Genomic DNA, 10,143 nt, shown 5'->3' with positions numbered 1-10,143 from the left:
GATAGCCGCAAAAGAAGTGTCGTTTTTTCGACGTGGAATTCAAATGCTGTCAGAAAGATGGGAAAAAGTAGTCTCCAGCGATGGGCAATACTTTAATTGACTTGTTTTTTTATTATTTTTTTTAAATAAAGGATTTATTTTCACAAAAAACGGCGAGAACTTATTCACACTCCCAATATATATATATATACCGTCACTACCGCATTATCTCTTAAGGGCGGATTCCTAAAGTAATTTGAATAAGAAAATCCTAATACAAAAATGGCTATAATACTTTTCAAATTATAAACGATTTAAGTTGACCAATTCTACGGGCTAAAGTACGCGCGCTCAGGTACGACACAACACACAGTGGTACAGGTGCATGCATATGTCATTCCTTTTCCAAATATTGATACATACAACAATATATGTAATAATAATTTACCTTTACATAAACATATCGCAAATAATAACAATCTTGTCAAAATTTTATGAATAAAATATCACACAATATTATGATTACATTTATGAAAATCAGTAAGCTGTCACACATTTGACGTTTCTTTCAGGGATCTACAACTAATTTCATATCTTATGCAAATTTTCATTTATGTGCATGCACCTGTATCTTTGTGCGCTGTACCATACCTGAGCACGCGTACTTTAGCCAATATAATTGATCAACTTTAACCGTTTATAATTTGAAAAGTATTAACCTCGCCATTTTTATATTAGGATTTTCTTATTCAAATTACTACAGGAATCCGCTTTTAAGAGATAATGGCAGTAGTGGCGGTAGTGATGGGACACCCTGTATATATGTATATGTATATATATATATAACCTAACCCTAACCCCAACTTATCGTCACATTAACCGTTAGTCATTGTTTATTAAAGTGTTCAACTTTTGTGTTAATGTGACGATAGGTTGGGTTAGGTTAGTTTTGAGGGGGGTGCAACCCCCCGCTAGTCGTTCGATATTGCAGTTATTATTCGATATTGCTTATTAACGGTACACAGTATCGTTTTTGTATATACAGTGTCCAAAAATTATACTCATTTTATGCAACTTTTTTGTTAATAACTTTTTAATGAACAACGAGCGATGGCTAAAACCTTTTGCTTGTCACCCTCCTGAGTAACTCTCAGAAGGTTTTAGCCGTCGCTCGTTGTTCGTTAAAAAGTTATTAACAAAAGAAGTTGCATAAAATGAGTATAATTTTTGGACACTGTATACTATATACAAAAACGATACTGTGTACCGTTAACGAGCAATATCGAATAATAACTGCAATATCGAACGACTAGCGGAGGACTGCGCCCCCCGCACCCCACCTCAAAACTAATTTAATCCAACCTATCGTCATAAACACAAAAGTTGATCACTTTAATAAACAATGACGGTTAGGTTAGGTTAGGTTAGTTTGAGGGGGGGTGCGGGGAGCGAAGCCCCCCGTTAGTCGTTCGATATTGCAGTACTTACTAAAAAAATATTTAAATTAGGAATATTTTTAACATTTGTAACACGAGAAAAATATTAATGTTCGGTAAAAAAAATACTTCCAAAATGAACTTAAGCAAAATACTTTTATTTATTCGTGTGATTCTATGTCATGATGATCCTTTAGAGGATAGAACGGAGCCATTATTTCAAATAATTTATCAATACGCTCATGATACTTTTACATGATTACTTATTTTTTTTTAAACATGAATTCAACTATATAGTACATATAATTGTCTTTCCTATTGCCATATCGTGGTATCCTTCCTCGTACATCACGCCAGAGGAGTTCTATATTTTGCGTATGTACTCCTGTATTTGGATCCACGAAATTTTCATTATGATTGACCTTTTTATGTACGTAATTATAATTATTTAATGCATCATACGCTTTCCAGCAATCGGTATGAATAATGGTGCCTGGTAGAATACAACGACGAATGATAGGAATTAGGATCTGAGATGATCGATTATCTACAGGTACAATAAAAAAGCGACCTGTGTTTCTCTCGACTCCTCCAAACAACCACTGACCAGTTACGAGACGCCCTCGGTGATATTTACGTTTACCAAACTTAGCTTCATCAATTTTCACGATTATGTTTGGGCCGCCGATTTGTCTTTCACCATCTGATACCCATTGTGCTGCAAGCTATGTATGTATGTGCGTGTGTATGTGAGTATGTGTGTGTGAGTGTATAGCGTCCATATATTGTTAATGTTTATTAACGATTGTGAAACTTACCTCACGACAAAAGTTTGTCCAGTCAACAGCTGTATTAGCGCAAATGGATAGTTCCGCTTGTATGAATAATTGACGTGGCGAATTCAATAACATAAAGTAACAAATTAAACGACATATTTTTACCAGATTGATGTTAGCACGTACAAACCATGTTCCTCTTAAGGCACTAACTTTAAAATTACAGGTTTGTCGTTTTTGTTTCCTGCCACGTATATGCTTATAATACATTTGCGTACAATGAAAAATAAGAAGTTTAGAATTTTCTACATTGAGCTGCACAGTTACACAACATTACACTGTCTACACTTTAGTTGTTTTCGAATTACTTTTTTTTCAGTTAAATAATCAATCAGTTCCACAAAATTATGTGTTAAGTGCAGAAATTCGTGATAAAATATATTTCATGAAAGATACAAGATACGAAACGCTATCACTTCTCAACGACGACTGAGGGATATTGAAGACCAATGTTTACATACAAGTATTCCTATTTATATGAGTTACAACACTCACATCAGGATGAGAATTCGTTTAGAAAGAATCACGCTTACCGTTTACACACTATACTTAATGTACGTAGAACGAATATTAATAAAACTTCTTTTGTTAATAACTTTTCAATAAACAATGAGCGACGGCTAAAACCTTTTGAATATTACTCAGGGTAGTGATCTTGACAATATATGTGAAGGTCAAGGTCATTGGAGCTGACTCCCCTATAGTTCATAATTACCAAAGTTAAGAAATTAATTAAAAAATGCGTTTCTGATTTACAATTCTCGATAACACATCGAAAAGTACCGACGATATTCTATACGCTCCAGGTGTGTGCAAGTTGCGAGCTCGCTTGCTACTGATCGCCAGTAAACACCGAGATCGACTGATGCGAGCATGCGAAACGTAAGTATTAACAGCGCTTACGGGCATTTTACACATTAATATTCCAAGTCAGGAATGAGAGAAAATTCAAACAGCTGCTACACTGCACTACCTCTGTTTTAAACTTGAACTCTGAAGGGTTGACTCTACGAGGGTTGACTTTCTAACAGACAAGAAATTTTAATACAAAGGGAAAAACTGAAACAGACGTTCTATATATATCCAAAGTAACTTTTAAATAATCATACCTCTTCTACCTCGTGGAGTTTCACATTACAGTAATTAATAATTTACTCGGTATCAATAAATCTGGTATTTAATTTAATAGTCGGCTACAAACACTTTTCCAAAAGATGGCAGATTTACATTTTTATTTTTGATTTCATTTTTCCAAAAATTCACAGAATTTCAATCGCTTATCACGATCATTTTGGTAAGAAAAGTGGAAATACATCATAGATATTGGTGAAATGTAATATTGATTGATTAATGTGATATTACTATTGCATATCTTGCCTTTATGTCCGTTCGTTAGATTCTCAGTCACAAAAGCGGATTCAGTTCGTTACAGTTCGAAGCATATTAAAATAAGTCACAGCTGTTTTAAGAACCTGGAAAAACACAGAAATATTTTACAAATAAAATTTCATATTTAAACAGGAAATTTTATAATTGCCTTCACATAATTTTTCATATGAGCTTCAAACGCAATGAAATAGTGTATTATTAGTCAAATTAGCTTCAAATCACAAATATAGACAATATAGAACAATATAAATATATATAAAAAAGAGATAATATAAATATATAATAGTTCTAAGAAGTATAAACAAACATTTTTTCAGTTCATCACATAGCGATAATTGCCATTGGGTCCCAATAAATTATACTAATTATACTCTAATTTGTTTTCTTACATCACCAAATGTCTTCAATGATAGGACGAAGATTTTACCAGCAGTAAATTTCATCGGCATATTAGACATAATCATCACTAAAACGATTCCACGTGCCTTCTTATCCGGAAGACGATACCACTCGAGTTCGCAAGATGTGATGGCTACCTTCTCCGTCTATCGTTTTAAATAGAAAGTTATAATTCCTAAGCTTTCGTGAACAGGTGGTCTTAAATGAGTAGTACTAAACGCATTAAGATATATATCGAGTGCACACATTTATGCTGCACGCATGACTACAATTGCATATGCGTGACCGAAGAGACAAACTTACAATCTCATTATATGAAAATATACCTGCGTAATAAGCTGCTCGCCCGTATAACAGAATAGGAACGCATTTATTACCGCAGCAAAAAATGAAATAAAATAAGAGGTCATTGCTATTGAATTACTATTTTCCCATTCCTATAAAAAAATTCATGTAACATTTCTATATTACGTGTAACAACTACTGTAATGAATTCGCCGATAAATTTTTGTTGACTATTTATTGTGATTTACTTTGTAATACTTGTATTGTAATACTTTAGTGCTACCGATATTAAAATGAATAAAATTACACACCATTAATATGCAATAAGACACAATACAAATTATTATTGTAATCCCTATTATCTCTATAAACATTATATAATGAAGAGTACGCTCCACCAGCTGCAGAAAGCTAAAAGGAATTTATCGATAATGTGATATTGTCGTGATAGTTTTACGTAAAAATAAACAAGTAAAACATGATCTAATAATCATGAACACACCTGCGTATTCGTATTTGATGCTCTACAATAACACCTAGTTTCTTATTCACCTCTAATCCGTCTTGTTGTTCCTTTTTAACGAGATTTTTTAGTAAATTTACTAAAATTTCTAACTGGCCGCAAGCATGCATTACGAAGACGATGATGAGACCATATATACTAGTCGCGATCGAAATAGTGACTACTCCACATAAAAAGTGCATCGCAAACACTATCTCGTAGATCGGACTGGATTGTACATCGAATGAAAAGAAATAAGTCGGATAGGGTAAAGGTCTGATGGTAACGTTTTGTGGGGTTACGATTTTCCCTTTCGACAAAGGTATCAATGTTCGAAACGCAAGTCCACTGCTGTATAAAAAGACCGCGCTAATCATAGCCAAACGTTTTCCGATCCTAGCAAATTCTAACATCGCGTTCCGTGCGCCCGAGTTGTCAACCTTCTTCCAATCCTCTTCGAGGAACTTTACACAACGTCTGATTTGATCTTCATGATTTATCAAACTATAATATTTGATTAAAGTCATGAAACCGTAGAGCATAATTGTAGTCAAACGAAGTCGAACGCGAGTTCTCTTTTCAAATATCCAATAAAGCGCACCGGGTACCAGGGCGAAATAAAGGAGAGTATATGAGACAGAAATTCGCAGGAACTTGCTAATTTTCTCGCAAGCGGACTTTTGTCCACGGAAATTTGGCCAAACACCGATTAAGGATAAAATATTGCGAGTTAGTTGCAAACTAATCTTAATGTCATTCTGGTAATGATTATTGTGTGGCACCTCGCACATTCTGAAGATCGCTTTGCGACTCTGCTATGCAAAAGTTACTTTATTCTAACGTTTGATTGCACCGGAGAATGTTGTACTAGCTGCGAAATAGGTAAGCCGCGAGTCAAATCAGGACTGATCGTTGAAGTAAAAGTCCGCGATAAGATAAACTTGCCATTAGAAAATGCGCTTGCGCGCATCAAATCTCTAATGTTGCGTGAGTCGGAGAAGTTATACGTAATAAAGTTTGTAAAGCAACTTGCTTTTGTGAGGTCGATTTTGCTTGCGTCTAGAAAGTATTTTTATCCGCTAGCTCTCACGACATCAGAAAGTAACTCCATCGGACTTAGCTTCTATATCCATTGAAACCGCGTAATTTTAATCATAAAATCGTAAAGTAGTGAAAGAAATAGTAAAATAATAAACGTTGATATTCTATAAAAATTCTGGTCTCTCGAGAAGTCATCAATTGAAAATTAAAATTCACATTAAAAGTTAAAGGTATGTAAAATATGTGTGTGTAGTTCTTGCGACGTGGTACACGTATAGCTCCCCAGGTCGGCCGCGCGCTTTCTCTCGTGACTCGACGTTCACCTCCAAATTCCGCCCGGGAGGAATTCCACGACTATCTCGAGTTCTTTTGGAATTATGATTGTACGCCAGATGCGGAAATGGCCGCACCACCTGGGAGTCGTACTCCCAGAGACCGCCGTACGATCGGCGATAAACCGCCCAGTATGGGCGCGACTAGCTCGTCAAGAGCGTTCCTCCGCGGAGGCTAGGATCTTGGATGGTAGGCGATTGTAAGATAACACGTTTCCGATATGTACAACGATTTAGTCGACCGGTATCACAAATACGCTAACCGCAAAATAAACGCCACGAGATACACGACAAACACACAATATACGCGACTCGAAATACTTACAAGATTACCGCTCAATACGCAACGATGACTTGAACGGCGCGTCCATCGTTATTCGCGTTACTCGCGAATAGTCTCTCCCCGTCTCGCCGCGGTGCACCGGCTTACGCGCTAAGAACACAGAGCTTCTTACGATCTCGGTGGACCTTTGATTGCCTCGGAGAAGGTCTGCCAAGCCGCGGGTCTCGTCCTCGCGCCATCGCTCTCCTGACCTGCCACGGTCCTCTCCATCTTCGGGCAGTCGCCCTTGTTGGCGTAATTCTCGTGCTCCCGCTGCAGCACTCACCCGCGACAGCGAATCGTACGGCTCGCGGCGGTTCGGCGTAACCCGCCTGACGTCCGCTGACTATGCGGAGGCACCCTGATTTGATCCAGGAGTGGTATCAGTATTTTCGCTATCGGACTTCGCTTAGAGAAGGTTAATTACTTCGGCCGAATGCTCGCGAAGAAGAGAGCTCTCCCGTACAGCCTTGGCCTATTTATTATGTATCTCCGCGGTTCGTCTCTTCACGCGGTTCTTCTATTTCGTTGTCAGCTCTTAGGAGAAGGGGAGGGGGAAGCGCGTTCAGCCGCTCTCCCCGTAACCGTGATCCTTGTAACGGAGCTCAAACGCCACCACGTCACATTCTTCATATGTATACACTGACATAAGTGGTACACAATTAAGGAAAAGAATAAAAATTTTAAAAATATCAAGTGATTTATAAGTAATGTTTCAATTACTACATTATATTGTTCCTATTTTAAATTTCAACTGTCATTCAAGGGTTAACTTTCCAGCAGAGAAGAAGTTCTACAACAGGAGTAAAAGACTGAAACAGTGCTTATACATCTAAAGTAACTTTCAAGTAATTTAATTTCTTCCATATATAGTAGAGATTTAAGCTGAAATATTATATACCAAGTAACTCTGGTAATATTCTCTACAAATATGAATTCTCTAGAAATATTAATCCGGTATTAAATTTAACAATCAGCTACAGATATTATTTTTAAACTGATTGAATTTTTTGCTTATTTCGTGAGAAGTTCATTTTGGCTGGCAATTTTCAAATGTTACATACGTTTTGATGACTAGATAATTGATTAATATAATATTTCCACCTTTCATTTCCCGTACGTCTTTCACATTCCATTATACTCTCGATTACAGAAGCGCATTTAACTGGTTAGACTGATATACTTCGAAGTATATTAAAATATGCAGCAGATATTTTTAGAATCTGAAAAAAATGAAAGATATCTCAAATTATCAACTTCACCATTAATGATATATCTGAAAAAGAAATTATAATTAATTATATATAATCTATAATTCGCGTTTCAAGAATAAAATAATATCGCATTAGTCACATTAATTTGACATCATGTATATAAACAATTAATTTTTGAAGAAGTTCATTTTACATTTATATCTAGTAATTCGTAACATAAACAAAACATAATCGAGCAATTTGTCTTTTGTCTATGATCGCCCGGTTTCAGATATCCGACAGAGGCGACTGCAGTCGCGTGAAACGATTGTGTACACTCAGAGGCAGGTATGGTGTCCCTCGGCGGGTCCGTATACGCCTGTCAAATAGTCGAAAGCGACAACAGGCGTATACGGAGGGCGTACTGTACGTCAACGCGAGAAAAGCGAAGAAGGCACGTAGGGGAAGTGGTGGGAGATATTTCGATGTTGCATTCTTTTCGCACGTCGTCCGATCGAGAGAGAAAACATCAGCAGACGTGATAGCTGTTAGTGGTGTCCTCAATAGCTGTCTCACTCACTCAACGCTTGAATGCAGAGAATATGAGCGAGACAGCAATAGGGACACCGCGCTGTCTCTATAGGTGTCTCGCTCGCTCTAGTATCCATGTATCACGCTTTCCTTTTTTCTCCTTAGCAGAAATGCACGTTGTGCCGATGAATGACACCGAACGACAAAATTTAACTCTTTTGTTGTACGAATGTGAATAGTCATTTCCGATGTATTTTTGCCCACTAAGCACAAATCCTTAGTTCAAATTTGGTTACCGCGTTACATTTTTGAAAAAAATGCATCGGAAATGATAGATATATTTCGTCATTATAAGGTCATTAAGATGCGCATGTAATATTGAAATATTAAGATCTTTACAAAGAATGAATTTTGCCGACATATGAAAAAAATCATCTGATGCTATAAACATTTCAGTAATATTGCCGCATATTCTGATGTCAATGGACAAAAACATTTCACAATTTGACATATCCTACGGAATGGAATAAATACGTGGCTTCGTCAGATCCATATTGAAACGATGTATCTTAATTATGATATCGTAAAATAATGAAAGAAATACTAAAATGGTAAAGGTTAATATTCCACACAAATTCTGAACTCTCGAGAAGTCATCAATCGAATATTATACTTTACATTAGAAATTAAAGGCACATAAAATATGTGTGTGTATCATTCTTCATATATTCTTCATATATATATACACTGACATATATATATACACTAACATATATATATATATATATACACTAACATATATATATACACTTACATAAATAGTATAAAATTAAAGAAAAAAATTAAAATGTTAAAAGTAATGTTTCGCTACTACATTGCATTGTTTCTATTTTAGACTTGAATTTGATTCAAAGGTTAACTTTGTAACGGAGCAGTTTTATGACAGAAATAAAAAAGAGATTTTACATACAACTTGTAACTTTCTAATAATTTAATCTCTTTCGTGTGTTGTAGAATTTTACGCTGAAATATTTCCAAGTAACTCTAGTGATATTTTTAAAATATGTATAGGGTAACCCATGTAAAGTGATAATGTAATAACTCTAAACATATTTGTCCTATCAAAAAGTTGTTCATGAGAATGTTTCATATATTCGAGGGATCTTACTAACTACGTAAACAAAAAATGTAAATAACGTCTGTCCCCCCTTGAAGAGGGGGGTACTTCAAAGTTTCAAATGGGACCCCTAATACCACTTATCCACTTGTCAGCAGATATCTTATTTAAAAGGATATGCGTTTTCCTGGAAAAATGAAAAGATGCACCATCTTGTTGAAAACTTATTATTACGTTTGGTTAACATCAAGTATGTACTCTAAGGTCGTTTTGTATCGCGAACATAACTTTGTGTCAATGGAGTTCATCATAAATAAAAGTTTAAATGTTTATAACTTTTGATAGGAGCATTTTCCAAAGAAATGTTTCAGACAAAGCTTACTTGTTTTTCCTATAGAATCCAAATATATAACATTGTTTAGGGGGTTTCATTTGAAACTTTGAAGTTACCCCCTGCCTGTCTTTAAGGGGGGAAAGAAGTGGATTTTTGCTTACGTAGTTAGAAAGGCCCCACGAATATATGAAACATTCTCATAGACAACTTTTTGATAGGACAAATATGTTTAGAGTTATTAACTTGTAACACTTTACGTGGGTCATTCTGTATATACAGGGTGTCTCACATTCTCCTCCGGGCATTTTGTGGGGACGTAGAGTGGGTTGATGTGAACATAAAAGTCCTATACCGTTTAGCGATATTCGCAATAATAGTCGAGATATTAATTTAAAAAATTAAGGAAAAACGCACGCTGAATGGTAGAGGACGGACCGCTCGAATCAC

The 10,143-nt window shown here is 35.9% G+C and overlaps 2 protein-coding genes across 3 annotated transcripts in view; both read right to left on the bottom strand.

Annotated features, from left to right (window-relative positions):
* Positions 1-3,416: 3,416 nt before the first annotated feature.
* Positions 3,417-5,712, bottom strand: LOC116852938 (odorant receptor 13a-like). Its single transcript, XM_032833727.1, has 5 exons — positions 4,827-5,712; positions 4,636-4,735; positions 4,366-4,476; positions 4,030-4,185; positions 3,417-3,723 (listed from the first exon to the last, which is right to left on the bottom strand). The coding sequence occupies exons 1-5, from the start codon at positions 5,615-5,617 to the stop codon at positions 3,670-3,672; spliced, it is 1,212 nt and encodes a 403-aa protein (XP_032689618.1). The 5' UTR covers positions 5,618-5,712; the 3' UTR covers positions 3,417-3,669.
* Positions 5,713-7,176: 1,464 nt separating this feature from the next.
* LOC116852937 (odorant receptor 13a-like) overlaps positions 7,177-10,143 on the bottom strand; it is a 12,787-nt gene continuing 9,820 nt past the window's right edge. For both annotated transcript variants that reach the window (XR_004379883.1, XR_004379884.1), the window contains one exon: positions 7,177-7,744. The gene's annotated coding sequence lies outside the window, so the exon portion shown is untranslated. The remainder of the gene's footprint in view (positions 7,745-10,143) is intronic.

The sequence above is a fragment of the Odontomachus brunneus genome, unplaced genomic scaffold, assembly GCF_010583005.1.
Source record: "Odontomachus brunneus isolate Ranch 3 - 2012 unplaced genomic scaffold, Obru_v1 Obru_scaffold_262, whole genome shotgun sequence".
NCBI lineage: Eukaryota > Metazoa > Arthropoda > Insecta > Hymenoptera > Formicidae > Odontomachus > Odontomachus brunneus.
The sequence above is the reverse complement of the archived record's forward strand: the minus strand, read 5'-3'. Positions and strand labels throughout refer to the sequence as shown.